Genomic DNA, 15,157 nt, shown 5'->3' with positions numbered 1-15,157 from the left:
CCCCTGGCTGACTAGCTGTCTCTTTCTCTCCCTGGCTGACTAGCTGTCTCTTTCTCTCCCTGGCTTACTAGCTGTCTCTTTCTCTCCCTGCCTGGCTGTCTCTTTCTTTCTCTCCCTGGCTGGCTGTCTCTTTCTCTCCCTGGCTGTCTGCCTCTTTCTCTCCCTGACTGACTAGCTGTCTCTTTCTCTCTCTGGATGGCTGTTTTTTTCTCTCCCTGCCTGGCTGTCTCTCTCTCTGGCTGTCTCTTTCTCTCTCTGGCTGGCTGTCTCTTTCCCTCTCTGGCTGGCTGTCTCTTTCTCTCCCTGGCTGGCTGTCTCTTTCTCTCCCTGGCTGGCTGTCTCTTTCTCTCCCTGGCTGGCTGTCTCTTTCTCTCCCTGGCTGGCTGCCTCTTTCTCTCCCTGGCTGACTAGCTGTCTCTTTCTCTCTCTGGATGGCTGTCTCTTTCTCTCCCTGGCTGGCTGTCTCTTTCTCTCTCTGGCTGTCTCTTTCTCTCATTGGCTGGCTGTCTCTTTTTCTCTCCCTGGCTGGCTGTCTCTTTCTCTCCCTGGCTGGCTGTCTCTTTCTCTCCCTGGCTGGGTGTCTCTTTCTCTCCCTGGCTGTCTCTTTCTCTCCCTGGCTAGCTGTCTCTTTCTCTCTCTGGCTGGCTGTCTCTTTCTCTCCCTTGCTGGCTGTCTCTTTCTCTCCCTTGCTGGCTGTCTCTTTCTCTCCCTGGCTGGCTGTCTCTTTCTCTCCCTGGCTGGCTGTCTCTTTCTCTCTCTGGCTTGCTGCCTCTTTCTCTCCCTGGCTGACTAGCTGTCTCTTTCTCTCCCTGGCTGACTAGCTGTCTCTTTCTCTCCCTGGCTGACTAGCTGTCTCTTTCTCTCCCTGCCTGGCTGTCTCTTTCTCTCCCCTCCTGGCTGTCTCTTTCTCTCCCTGGCTGGCTGTCTCTTTCTCTCTCTGGCTGTCTCTTTCTCTCGTTGGCTGGCTGTCTTTTTCTCTCTCTGGCTGTCTCTTTCTCTCCCTGGCTTGCTGTCTGTTTCTCTCCCTGGCTGGCTGTCTCTTTCTCTCCCTGGCTGGCTGTCTCTTTCTCTCCCTGGCTGTCTGCCTCTTTCTCTCCCTGGCTGACTAGCTGTCTCTTTCTCTCTCTGGATGGCTGTCTCTTTCTCTCCCTGCCTGGCTGTCTCTTTCTCTCCCTGGCTGGCTGTCTCTTTCTCTCTCTGGCTGTCTCTTTCTCTCGTTGGCTGGCTATCTCTTTCTCTCTTTGGCTGGCTGTCTCATTCTCTCTTTGGCTGGCTGTCTCTTTCTCTCTTTGGCTGGCTGTCTCTTTCTCTCCCTGGCTGGCTTTCTTTCTCTCCCTGGCTGGCTTTCTCTTTCTCTCCCTGGCTGGCTTTCTCTTTCTCTCCCTGGCTGGCTGTCTCTTTCTCTCCCTGGCTGGCTGTCTCTTTCTCTCCCTGGCTGGCTGTCTTTCTCTCCCTGCCTGGCTGTCTCTTTCTCTCCCTGGCTGGCTGTCTCTTTCTCTCTCTGGCTGTCTCTTTCTCTCGTTGGCTGGCTGTCTCTTTTTCTCTCCCTGGCTGGCTGTCTCTTTCTCTCCCTTGCTGGCTGTCTCTTTTTCTCCCTGGCTGGCTGTCTCTTTCTCTCCCTGGCTGGGTGTCTCTTTCTCTCCCTGGCTGGCTGTCTCTTTCTCTCCCTGGCTAGCTGTCTCTTTCTCTCTCTGGCTAGCTGTCTCTTTCTCTCTCTGGCTGTCTCTTTCTCTCCCTTGCTGGCTGTCTCTTTCTCTCTCTTGCTGGCTGTCTCTTTCTCTCCCTGGCTGGCTGTCTCTTTCTCTCCCTGGCTGACTAGCTGTCTCTTTCTCCCCCTGGCTGACTAGCTGTCTCTTTCTCTCCCTGGCTGACTAGCTGTCTCTTTCTCTCCCTGGCTGACTAGCTGTCTCTTTCTCTCCCTGCCTGGCTGTCTCTTTCTTTCTCTCCCTGGCTGGCTGTCTCTTTCTCTCCCTGGCTGTCTGCCTCTTTCTCTCCCTGGCTGACTAGCTGTCTCTTTCTCTCTCTGGATGGCTGTTTTTTTCTCTCCCTGCCTGGCTGTCTCTCTCTGGCTGTCTCTTTCTCTCTCTGGCTGGCTGTCTCTTTCTCTCCCTGGCTGTCTGTCTCTTTCTCTCCCTGGCTGGATGTCTCTCTCTCCCTGGCTGGCTGTCTCTTTCTCTCCCTGGCTGGCTGCCTCTTTCTCTCCCTGGCTGTCTGCCTCTTTCTCTCCCTGGCTGACTAGCTGTCTCTTTCTCTCTCTGGATGGCTGTCTCTTTCTCTCCCTGGCTGGCTGTCTCTTTCTCTCCCTGGCTGGCTGTCTCTTTCTCTCTCTGGCTGTCTTTTTCTCTTGTTGGCTGGCTTTCTCTTTTTCTCTCCCTGGCTGGCTGTCTCTTTCTCTCCCTGGCTGGCTGTCTCTTTCTCTCCCTGGCTAGCTGTCTCTTTCTCTCTCTGGCTGGCTGTCTCTTTCTCTCCCTTGCTGGCTGTCTCTTTCTCTCCCTGGCTGGCTGTCTCTTTCTCTCCCTGGCTGGCTGTCTCTTTCTCTCCCTGGCTGGCTGTCTCTTTCTCTCTCTGGCTGGCTGCCTCTTTCTCTCCCTGGCTGACTAGCTGTCTCTTTCTCTCTCTGGCTGACTAGCTGTCTCTTTCTCTCCCTGGCTGACTAGCTGTCTTTTTCTCTCCCTGCCTGGCTGTCTCTTTCTCTCCCTGCCTGGCTGTCTCTTTCTCTCCCTGGCTGGCTGTCTCTTTCTCTCCCTGGCTGTCTGCCTTTTTCTCTCCCTGGCTGACTGTCTCTTTCTCTCTCTGGATGGCTGTCTCTTTCTCTCACTGCCTGGCTGTCTCTTTCTCTCCCTGGCTGGCTGTCTCTTTCTCTCTCTGGCTGTCTCTTTCTCTCGTTGGCTGGCTGGCTCTTTCTCTCTCTTCCTGTCTCTTTCTCTCGTTGGCTGGCTGGCTCTTTCTCTCTCTGGCTGTCTCTTTCTCTCGTTGGCTGGCTGGCTCTTTCTCTCTTTGGCTGGCTGTCTTATTCTCTCTTTGGCTGGCTGTCTCATTCTCTCTTTGGCTGGCTGTCTCTTTCTCTCCCTGGCTGGCTTTCTTTCTCTCCCTGGCTGGCTTTCTCTTTCTCTCCCTGGCTGGCTGTCTCTTTCTCTCCCTGGCTGGCTGTCTCTTTCTCTCCCTGGCTGGCTGTCTTTCTCTCCCTGGCTGGCTGTCTCTTTCTCTCCCTGGCTGGCTGTCTCTTTCTCTGTCTCTCTTTGTCTTTCTGTCTTTCCACAGAAATCATATTACCTCACACATAAGCTTCTTATACTAAGAATGTCTTTTGTTGCCCATAGCAACCATTCACAGCTCCATTGACTTTAATGTAAGCAGGTTTTTTGGCAAATAACTAAAGGATGGGGTTACATTTTCTCCTCAAAACGTTGTGAATTACCGTATTTTTCGGACTATAAGACGCACCTGACCATAAGACGCACCCTGGTTTTAGAGGAGGAAAATAGGAAAATAAAATTTTAACCAAAAAATATGGTCATGACACACTGTTATGGGGCGAGGATCTGCTGCTGACACTGTTATGGGGGTAATGACCCCAAATTCTCTACTAAGGTACCCCATTCTGATAAGGATCCTCCTGCCTTGTATATGATCCTGCTCATATACCCCCCATCCTGCTAATAATATACCCCCCATCCATCCTGCTAATAATATACCTTCCATCCATCCTGCTCATGATATACCCCCATCCATCCTGCTCATGAAATGCCCCCATCCATCCTGCTCATGAAATGCCCCCATCCATCCTGCTCATGAAATGCCCCCATCCATCCTGCTCATGAAATGCCCCCATCCATCCTGCTCATGATATGCCCCCATCCATCCTGCTCATGAAATGCCCCCATCCATCCTGCTCATGATATGCCCCCATCCATCCTGCTCATGAAATGCCCCCATCCATCCTGCTCATGAAATGCCCCATCCATCCTGCTCATGATATGCCCCCATCCATCCTGCTCATGAAATGCCCCCATCCATCCTGCTCATGATATACCCCCATCCATCCTGCTCATGATATGCCCCCATCCATCCTGCTCATGAAATGCCCCCATCCATCCTGCTCATGAAATGCCCCCATCCATCCTGCTCATGAAATGCCCCATCCATCCTGCTCATGAAATGCCCCCATCCATCCTGCTCATGAAATGCCCCCATCCATCCTGCTCATGATATGCCCCCATCCATCCTGCTCATGAAATGCCCCCATCCATCCTGCTCATGAAATGCCCCCATCCATCCTGCTCATGATATGCCCCCATCCATCCTGCTCATGAAATGCCCCCATCCATCCTGCTCATGAAATGCCCCCATCCATCCTGCTCATGAAATGCCCCCATCCATCCTGCTCAAGATATGCCCCCATCCATCCTGCTCATGAAATGCCCCCATCCATCCTGCTCATGAAATGCCCCCATCCATCCTGCTCATGATATACCCCCATCCTGGTAAATGGCGTGTATCCTGTGGCACAGGAAAAAAAAAATAAACGTTTATACTTACCCTTCCTCACTCCCTGAAGCACCGATCTCTGTCTCAGCTGCAGCGCCGCTGTGTGGAGCCGTCACCGGTGTCTGCAGCATCGCGTCTTCCTGTCTGTGCCGGCGGTAAGCTGATCGATTCTGGTGGATACTAGCGGCGCGCACAGCGATGACGTTATTGTGGTGCGCGCCGCTAGTGTCCAGATTAGCTGACCGCCGGCACAGACAGGAAGACGCGATGCTGCAGGGGGGCGGCTCCACACACGGTGACGGGTGAGTACACTGATTCACTGCACCCCGCGCTGATAATGATGCACGGGGGGCAGTGAATACAGCCGCACATGATCACTCCAGGCTGTAGTTGCCAGGGGTGATCACGGCCGGCTGCTAATTATGCACACCCCCCCTTCCCGCCCATCACCCCGCCCACCTGTCAGCGCCGGTTTCGCTGAGAGATGATGGGCGGGAGGATGGGCGTGCATATGTAATGAGCGGGCCCACGTGGTCACGGCAGGCTGCTGCAGGCTGCTACAGCCTGCTGGTGCCGCCGATGACCCGCTCCACCGCGGCACCCTCATTGCCCGCACCCGCAACCTTATAGTGAGACCATAAGACGCACCCCCCACTTTCCCCCAACATTTGGGGGGAAAAAAGTGCGTCTTATGGTCCGAAAAATACGGTACATTCCCTGAGTCAAATGGGGTGTCTGTGCAAAATATCGTGATTGTAAATGTGATTGTGCGGATTTCTTTAGCTGACACACACATATGATATATATATATATATATATATATATATATGTGTGTGTGTGTGTACACACACACACACACACACACACGGAGACGGACTGGTGACCTGTTCTGTGGAGGTTCCTGCCGACCTGTTCGATAGCAGCAGGCAACATCGGCACACTATGTGAAAAGGGGGGGGCAATGGCGGCACACTATGTGAAGGGGGGGACGAGGGTGTCTTCTATCAAAGTATCAAAGTGTTCTGGGGCATCTGATCTATCTAGTTTCAAGTGCATACACTCTGTATGTATAGATTGGGAATGGAGGATTGAAACTGCATGGGTGACACACCCCATCACACTGTACCCCACTGGCCCGCCCTGTATCTTGGATATTTCCAATGTCTGACTCCACATACTGTGTGTGCCCGTCCATCAGGATATTCTGCATGTAACATGATGTATGTAGTGGATATTGTATAATGGAGGGGCACACAGTGTGCAGGGCAGGGACATCTGCCCACACCAATCCCATACCCCAGATTTATTGTCACTACTACAATAAGGCCATTGTGCATACATTGAGTATTTGGTGAGTTTTTTTACCTCAGTATTTTTTTACAAATACAGAGGTAGAAAAGTCTAGCTGAACGTACACATACTGCCTTACAAATAATGAGGTAATGAACTCACCAAATACTCAGCGTGTGCACGTGCCCCAAGGCCTCATGATTTTGCTGCAGAAAAAAACCACCCAGTATTGGTGAGTTTTTACCTCAGTATTTGTAAGGCCTCGTGTACACAACAAGTATTTGGTGAGTATTTTACTTCAGTATTTGTTAAACTATATTCACACAGGATGTTTTTGCTCAGTTTTTTTTTTGTCTGGGCAATAGTCTTGTTTACAGTTGGACTGTTCAATACTCTGCCTAAGGGCGGCTTTGCACGTTGCGACATCGCAAGCCGATGCTGCGACGTCGCACGCGATAGTCCCCGCCCCCGTCGCAGGTACGATATCGTGTGATAGCTGGCGTAGCGAACATTATCGCTACGCCAGCTTCACATGGACTCACCTGTCCTGCGACCGTCGCTCTGGCCGGCGACCCGCCTCCTTCCTAAGGGGGCGGGTCGTGCGGCGTCATAGCGACGTCACACGGCAGGCGGCCAATAGCGGCGGAGGGGCGGAGATGAGCAGGATGTAAACATCCCGCCCACCTCCTTCCTTCCGCATATCCTACGGAAGCCGCGGTGACGCCGGTAGGAGATGTTCCTCGCTCCTGCGGCGTCACACACAGCGATGTGTGCTGCCACAGGAACGAGGAACAACATCGGACCGTCGCGTCAGCGTAATTATGGATTACGCCGTTGCTGCACCGATGATACGATTACGACGATTTTGCGCTTGTTAATCGTATCATCTAGGCTTTACACACTACGATGTCGCATGCGATGCCGGATGTGCGTCACTTTCAATTTGACCCCACCGACATCGCACCTGCGATGTCGTAGTGTGCAAAGCCCGCCTAATTGTTTTGTTTTTTTTATAAACTGAAGGGTATATTTATTAGGATAGTGGATGTTTTTTAATTTCAGCAACTATTTTTCAGAAATGATCTGTTTCAAGTGTATGATGATGGGTCCTGTGACAGGTCCATGTGTAGGGATGGGGGGCCCACAGGTCCTGAACAGCCCGGGGCCCTGGTTACCCTTAATGCGACCCTGCTGGGGACTACCATCCCCTTTTCAACCCATGCCATCCTGTCACTCCCTCTACTTTCCCTTATGCTGAGGTACCAGGGACCCAGTGACACCTGGTGGTGGCCGGCGACATTACGCAGGGGGTGAAATATAACATGCAGTACATTACTATCACATTTCACTTAAATATACCAGTGTATCATCACATCCTATAACATTCTTCAGGGGCAGCAGGGCACTGGACACCCTCTTACACCTGTTCGGCATAGCACAGGGGGTTATGACTCCGCGCCTTCAGGATGAGCGACCGCCCCACAGCATCCATGCTACTAGGGAAAGCCCCAATGACTCCAGATAACACCACCTCACAGAAACAGCACTAAAGCAACAATGGCCACCAAAAGCACCGACAACGAGTAATTGATCTAAAAAAAAAAACCTTCCAATGGCTCAGATAAAAAATTGAGAACAAAATAGGTGGGATCCTTTTTCCAGTTTCCTGCTCATTTAGAAACCCCTAGGCCAAATAGTAGGACTGCTGGTACCAATAAAAAAAAATTAGGGGAAAGACTATTCAATACATTATATTAGTAGACTTGGGGGTCTCTAAAATGCCAGGCGTAGTGTTGCGCAGCACGGGGGTCGCTTCCCTGAGAGCGCAGCATTGTGGACGCCGCAGCAATATTCTTTCCAGGTTACAATAATCATTTTGGCGTGACGTGGCGGGGAGCTTATATATTCTAACATGTTAACTAAGAACCTTGTGTAGAGTTTTGTAAAGTTTGCTTCGCCGCAGCAGCTCAAAGTACAGTATTCAGATGTGTGGTCCATATCTTTTTATAGTTTTGTTATAGAATTTGTTTACAACCAACCAGAGGAATGACAGTCTCATATTTGTATTACTTATATCGTGTACTATATGAGAATGTGACCTGCCATATTATGTATTGCACAGGCCTTTAGCTGTATAGACCAAAACCGTGATGGTATTATCAGCAAGTCTGACCTGAAAGAGACCTACATGCAGCTGGGTAAGTGCTTCTTTATGTATTTCAAATTTACAATAATGGATGACTGTGGATCCATCTGAAGAAAGACAAGAGGAGGCGACAGGAGGTTAGGTGACATGTTCCCTTCTATGTCAACCATCTTAAGTCCTCGGCCCATCTGTTTCTTTAATCGAGCTATCCGGAACTTTTTATTTTCTTTATTATGTGCCTAAAAACAAAAATGCAGGTAGTTCTTAACAGAAGCAGCTACCTGCCTGTTGTACCTGGCGCCGACACGGAGCGTTCATTGACTGCTCCTGTTGCTCCATGTCACAGAGCAGCTCTTTTTCTTCTGGGTTGCTCTGTTGATGGGCCATGGCTGCTGGATTGACACTGATTGACAGCCAGCTTCCCACAATTAGGCAGGGGGGGTGGTCGGCTGTCAGTCAGCATCACTTTGGCAGGTGTTCCCCATCAACACAACAGAACGGAAAACAAGCCACTGCTCCATCGACATGACATCAGTGGAAACTACTGGATCACAGTCATTGGCTGTATGTGACTGCTCTGGGCCGACAGAACGGTGCCGAGAACAACAGGCAGGGAGTTAGTAATTTTTAAAAAAAAAAGTACCAGACAAACTCTTTAAAGCTCTAAAAATCATGCTGCATCTGCTTGTTGGAAAACTAGGTGACAACCAATATAGTTTCCATTACAGCTCTTAGACATGGTTTGTCTAAACTCTTATCTTCTTTTCTTACCATGCACTGTGTTAACATTCACATCTAAAAAAAAAAGCAATAACCAAAAGTATTTTGCATTAAAGAAACCATTTATTAATTCCACTTGTTCAGGTAAAATGAATGCAAGTGATGAGGAGCTTGAAGGAATGTTGAAGGAAGGAAAAGGGCCGATCAACTTCACCGTGTTCTTGACACTGTTCGGAGAGAAGCTTAATGGTGAGTTCATCAATAAAGTTCATGACATCTCTTATCTTACTCCCGGAAGGAATATCTAGATTAGACGGTGCTGGTGACATTTACTATTCACCATTATTGTCACCAACCCATCAAGCAGTCAGTTTACGATGTATCAAGAGGCAACAGTGCAATCAAAATGGAAGAATGGCTAGTTGTACCCTTATTCCAACAAAATGTTGATGTGCCACAAGTGTTTCCATCACGGATATAACACTACAAAAAGATCACATTAGTCTTCAGCTGGCCATACACATTAGTGAAACGATCGTCCAGCTGACAGTAATCTCACCCAACTTCCCCACGTACAGAAATGCTTGGCTTGGCTGGGTGCTCCTAGGTTCTATATGGGCGAGCCACTGCCAGAATCATCAGATACTGGATTATCTTCGGACTGAGCAAAAAGTTAAGGTGATTGAATTCCAACCACCTGATCCTCATCTTCTCCGACATAATCTTGTCTCAGAGTGCTTTCAGGGAACTTCTCTAATAAAGACTTGCCCTTTTTCTTCTCCAATCATGGTCTTCAAGTTTTCTGCACCATAAAGTTGTCATTCTGGACTGGGTAATTTTACATTCCCGTCGTCTACAAATTTTATAAGATGCTGACAGCTTAACCAAAAGAAACTGTGGACCTACCTCTGGGATCAGTACATATGAAAAGGACAGGGCCGCGCTGAGCCACATGTCACACACCAAGCATCCAGACAAAGAGTGAACCAAGATGTAGCTACATATCTGAAGAACTCACTCCATTAAAGTCTATTTAGACAGCCAAGCAAGCTTACTGTTACATGGGGACTGGCAGATCAGGATAAGGTGGTAAATATCCCAATCGCCAGTCCCGCTTTAACAGTAAGATTTCGCCCTTCCATGTTGTCTCCAGCCCCTTTTATACCCTGATCCACCCCCAAACCCAGGGTGGACCACGATGGCACCTCCAGAGTCCAATCGCGGAGTGCCATGTCATCAGCGACATCACCAGAGGCCTATCTGGAACCGCCACGTCATTGATGACCTCATGGCAGCAACACCCCAAACACCTTACTTGGTGAGGTGCTAGGTCAGAGGAGCAGGCCTCCGCGAGCCAATCCAGAGTAGCGATGTCATCAGGACACCTGATGCCCTCTGCCCTATCAGGGCCTGCCACCTCACGGACATGCCCAGTGAGGTCCTTACCAGACCTAGCCTCTGATGCACTAAGTGCCTGAGCATGCTCAGTAAGCCTGAACAACAGTCACATAAATCAGACTATCTGCCTGAGCATGCTCAGTAGGCACAACACAGGACTTAGATACGGCACAATGTCCAAGTACCTGTGCAAAAAGGCTTTTTGCACTAAGTGTAGGAGCATGCTCAGTAGCCTGAACCGAGGACTTGGCCTCAGAAATGGCACTGGCTGAGCATGCTCACTAGGCGAAATACTGGAATTAGGCTCTGGCTGGGGTAAATCGGCATGCGCATGCGCACTAGCCACCTCTCCACTCTTGGACGTGGAGGAGGAAGCAGCCAGATGGACGACCCGAGGCACGGCCAAAAACTGCAGCCGGCGCCTGGGCGCAACAGGAGCCACAGCAAGCTGCTTGCGGCTATGGTCGCGCCAATTCGTAACACTTCTATGGATAACTAATATGTGTTTAAAATAAGAAAAATCCCCACACATGTTCTGATGGCAGTGTGAACAGAGGCACATGACTCTCCTAATATATCGCACTTTCTTCCCAGGGACGGACCCAGAGGACTCCATACTCAGTGCTTTTAAACTTCTAGACCCCAATGGAACCGGAAATGTCAACAAAGATGAGTATGTGATGTTACTTGTTTTGAACTTGCTTGTTTTTGGAGTTTTAGGCCTTCAGCACACATCCACCCAAATGGCGACAGGAAACAATCAGATTGGTTAATGTGTTTGCGGTAGGAAGAGTGCGTGAGACGCTGCCACCATTTCTCAGTAGAACAAAAGGATCAAACTTTCAAATTGAACAAGCCCCATCCTTCCGTCCTCTAACCTCATGTATCACGCGAGAGTAGGGAGGACCGCACCCACATTGGATGACCTGCTGAAAATAGAGGGTTTGGTTGACTTTTGCCTTTGTATAGGGTATTCTGCATGTGGCCAATATATATTAATCTGTACTAATTTTTCTATATTCAGGCTAAAGAATCTACTGATGACACAAGCGGACAAATTCACAGCAGAAGAGGTGAGATTTTGAACCACTATAGAGTGCCATGATTTTCACTGTACCACCTAATTATATGTTCACATTACCCAATAACTTGACAGCTAGAATCTGTATTTGAAGTGTTGTTACTGATCGTAGTGGCCAACTGCGAGTGTTAGTGAGAAGGTAGTCGTGTTCAATGTCCTAAGGTGTAAATCATGATGCATGGAGCCATTTAAAAACTAACCAAGATGGCTATATATCAGCTGTAACAGCCGTCACGTCAGTGTTTTTTTTATTTTACAGTTGGAGCTGTGCTTCTAATCTAAGATCCCTGAACTTAGCTGTGCTTCTAATCTAAGATCCCTGAACTTAGTCTTATGCCGGCGTAACACGGTACGATATATTGGGCAATATGTCATCGGGGTCACGTCGTTAGTGACGCACATCCGGCATCGTTAGACATATCGTACCGTGTGACACCTAGGAACGACTGTGAACGAGCAAAAATACTCACCTTATCGTTGCTCGTTGACACGTCGTTCATTTTCAAAAAGTCGGTCCTCCTTCTGTGCTCCGGTTGTTCATCGTTCCCGTGGCAGCACGCGTCGCTCCGTGTGACACCCCGGTAACAACGAACACAGCTTACCTGCGTCCCGCCGGCAATGCGGAAGGAAGGAGGTGGGTGGGATGTTACATCCCGCTCATCTCCGTCCCTCCACTTCTATTAGCCAGCCGCTGAGTCACGTCGCTGTGACGCTGAACGTCCCTCCCCCTTCAGGAAGAGGATGTTTGCCGCCCAGAGCGAGATCGTCCGGGAGGTAAGTACGTGTGGCGGGGGTTCACGACTTTGTGCGCCATGGGCAACTAATTGCCCGTGACGCACAAATGACGGGGGCGGGTACGATCCCTCGTGCGATCGCACAATAGATCATCCCGTGTGACGCCAGCATTATACTTCCCCGCCGCCTTCTTCACCTTCTATCCCTGCTGCTCCCATTGGTCTCCTATAGTTTGTGACCTGCCGGATCTCTCCAGTGTTTGCTGAGTGAGACGGAGGTCACTCTTCAATGTACAATACATCACTTAAGACACCTGCTCCCTATTCACACCGGAGACCTTGTAACGCTAATGAGTCACATGACACAGAGGAGGGAAATTGGAAAATTGGGCACACTTTGGTCATTTTCACCTAGGGTTGTACTTACTTTTTGTTGTCAGCGGTTTAGACAATAGTGGCTGTGTGTTCAGTTATTTAGCAGGCACCAAATTTACACTGTTATATAAGCTGCACTCTGACTACTGTACATTGTATCAAAGTGTCAGATCTTCAGTGTTGTCCCATGAAAAGATATAAAATATTTACAAAAACGTAAGGGGTATACTCACTTTTGTGATATACTGTAAGTCTATGAGAGCTTCGTTCTAGCCTCCATATACTTGTATTCAGAGCTTGTGGCTATTTACCTTTGATTTCTGGTAGTCAGAAGTTGCGGTCACAAGATGGCATTATGGGACTGGAGAGGTGCCAGGATGGAGAAGGATGGAAGCGCTATTATGTTGCCTTCTCTAAAGGCAAGGCCGCCCAGTCACAATGCAGTTACGACCACCAATCGGAGCAGAGGGGGCGCGGAAAAGGCAATGTAGATGCACGACTATGTGACTAATCAAGATTTGAATCGTGCTATGTGACAGGGTCCCAGCGACCGCCGTATCGTTGCTGCGTCGTTGGGAAGATCTGACTGTTTGACAGCTCACTAGCAACCCTGTAGCGACGTACCAGCGATCCTGACCATGTCGTATCGTGGTCGGAATCGCTGGTACGTCGTTTAGTGAGATGGTAACCTTAGTTTTTACTTATGGTGGTATTACACCTAATCTCCATTCAAGTGAATAGGGCTCAGGTGCAATTCCACATACATACTTTGGAGCAGAGGGGCATTATTTTTGGAAAACGAATGTATATATATTTTTTCAACTTGAAAACATCTTGACGATTATACATTATATCAGTATAGTCCCATGTGCTCAAGCACAGTTTGTCCTACAATCATAATTGTCAACCTTTTTGTAATCTCTATACCTATAAGAGTTAGCAAATGTCCGGGTGCCACCAAATGTTCTCGGAAATCTCCCAGAAACCAGCATTTCTGAAAGATTTCTTGAACCCAAACTATATTTGGTAGTTAGAAATCAGTGTATGGCTATGGGTGTCAAAAATTTTGTTGGCATCACCCCGATATCTCCCAAACCTTCACCTTCAAAAGTTGAAAAGTATAGCTATCTACGGTCTATTGCTGACACACATGTTCAGGTTGGGTTTATATCTAATCTTTGCTACTTTACAGGTGGAACAGATGTTTGCCGTGACCCCAATTGATGTTGCCGGGAACATTGACTACAAGTCTCTGTGTTACATCATCACACATGGAGATGAGAAGGAAGAGTCATGAGCTTCAAATGTTATCTGTGAATTAAATGCTCTATTTTCTACAGTCGACTTCTTATTTGTCTTAAATTATTGGAATCAGTGTTATATTATAATATTTGGAGCGTCATGTTTCAATCCTGACTCTAATGATCACCATTTGCCCATATACTGTACAACAATCAGAATCTGCTGTGACTAGTGGTGTCCAGCCTGAAACGCAAAAGCATGAACATTATCTGCCAGATTCTGGTCACAAGATTGACTAATATGATCTTAGGTTTTCAAGGATTTTGGCCCCTGATGTATTAATGTAATGATCAAAAATTCCGTATAAAATTACCATTAAATGTCAATGTATATCAAATTGTCTCTCCAGTAAAGGAGACAAACTCTAGCACAGCGCCACCTATTGGAAGTAGCGATCCTAAAAGTCACAAGTGGATTTTCAACAATCCTTTGCAATATGACTCAGGATATATAAGCCAGATCAGAATCCCAATTTGCAGACACGGTGTTTCGGGGTGCTTGCCCCTCGTCAGTGCAAAGTATGGGGGTGTCTGATCTGGCTCATGAGAAAGCTATGTGGGGACCACGGGGGAACACTATTCTCCTTAAGGAGACTTTGCAAGCCAGTCTGGCTGCCAAGTAAGGGGACTTATAGCTGCCACGCCCCTCTAAGAACTATTCAAATTGTCTCTCCAGTAAAGGAGACAAACTCTAGCACAGCGCCACCTATTGGAAGTAGCGATCCTAAAAGTCACAAGTGGATTTTCAACAATCCTTTGCAATATGACTCAGGATATATAAGCCAGATCAGAATCCCAATTTGCAGACACGGTGTTTCGGGGTGCTTGCCCCTCGTCAGTGCAAAGTATGGGGGTGTCTGATCTGGCATATCAAAAAACCTTTAGAAAAGAATCCATAAGCATACAATAAATAAAGGAAATGATGATGAAATTAATATTAAAATGAGTGTTTTTATTCAATTATTAAAATAAATATTTATTACAAATTCATAAAAATACCAGGCAGGAGAAAGTCCCATAGCAGCGGTTTACCAGGAAAAATAAAGTGCTTAATGTAATGAACACTATTATTTAAATATATATCAATGCCCTAAATATATAGCTATGCCCCTACGCGCGTTTCAGCGATCCTTTCAGCACCCCCTGAGGAAAGGATTGCTGAAACGCGCGTAGGGGCATATTGGCACGCCTTGGATCATTTTTTGACCACACAGAAGGTATAATTCTCTTTATAGATTAGTATATTTTAACACTTTATATTTCTTGATATTTAGGACATTTATATCATATCTTTCATATATACCATATCACTTTGATATTTAATTTTGCACTGTGCACTTTGTTATATATGATAAACAGATATATATTTAAATTATAGTAGTCATTGCATTAAGTGTCGCGGGCGGAGGAGGGGACGCTGCACTCTCCCACTGCTCGGGTCCGGCTGCTGCTGCTCGGTGGTGGCTCGAGCGGTGGGCCGGATCCCGGGGACTCGAGCGGCGTTCCTCGCCCGTGAGTGAAAAGGGAGGTTGATTGTGGGGATTTGGATATTGTCCGTGACGCCACCCACGGTTGTGGTGATTTTGGTGACACCACCGCTGCTCTAGGCGGGGATCCCGGGAGC

The 15,157-nt window shown here is 48.2% G+C and overlaps 1 protein-coding gene across 1 annotated transcript in view; it reads left to right on the top strand.

Moving 5' to 3' along the window:
* Nucleotides 1-13,571, top strand: part of MYL7 (myosin light chain 7) — a 54,601-nt gene extending 41,030 nt beyond the window's left edge. Inside the window, exons 3-7 of the mRNA XM_075342957.1 lie at nt 7,901-7,976; nt 8,789-8,893; nt 10,637-10,715; nt 11,067-11,115; nt 13,425-13,571. Coding sequence (XP_075199072.1) covers nt 7,901-7,976; nt 8,789-8,893; nt 10,637-10,715; nt 11,067-11,115; nt 13,425-13,529 — 414 coding nt within the window. The 3' untranslated portion in view covers nt 13,530-13,571. The remainder of the gene's footprint in view (nt 1-7,900; nt 7,977-8,788; nt 8,894-10,636; nt 10,716-11,066; nt 11,116-13,424) is intronic.
* Nucleotides 13,572-15,157: the final 1,586 nt, after the last annotated feature.

The sequence above is a fragment of the Anomaloglossus baeobatrachus genome, chromosome 4 (genome assembly GCF_048569485.1).
Source record: "Anomaloglossus baeobatrachus isolate aAnoBae1 chromosome 4, aAnoBae1.hap1, whole genome shotgun sequence".
Taxonomy (NCBI): Eukaryota; Metazoa; Chordata; class Amphibia; order Anura; family Aromobatidae; genus Anomaloglossus; species Anomaloglossus baeobatrachus.
The sequence above is the reverse complement of the archived record's forward strand: the minus strand, read 5'-3'. Positions and strand labels throughout refer to the sequence as shown.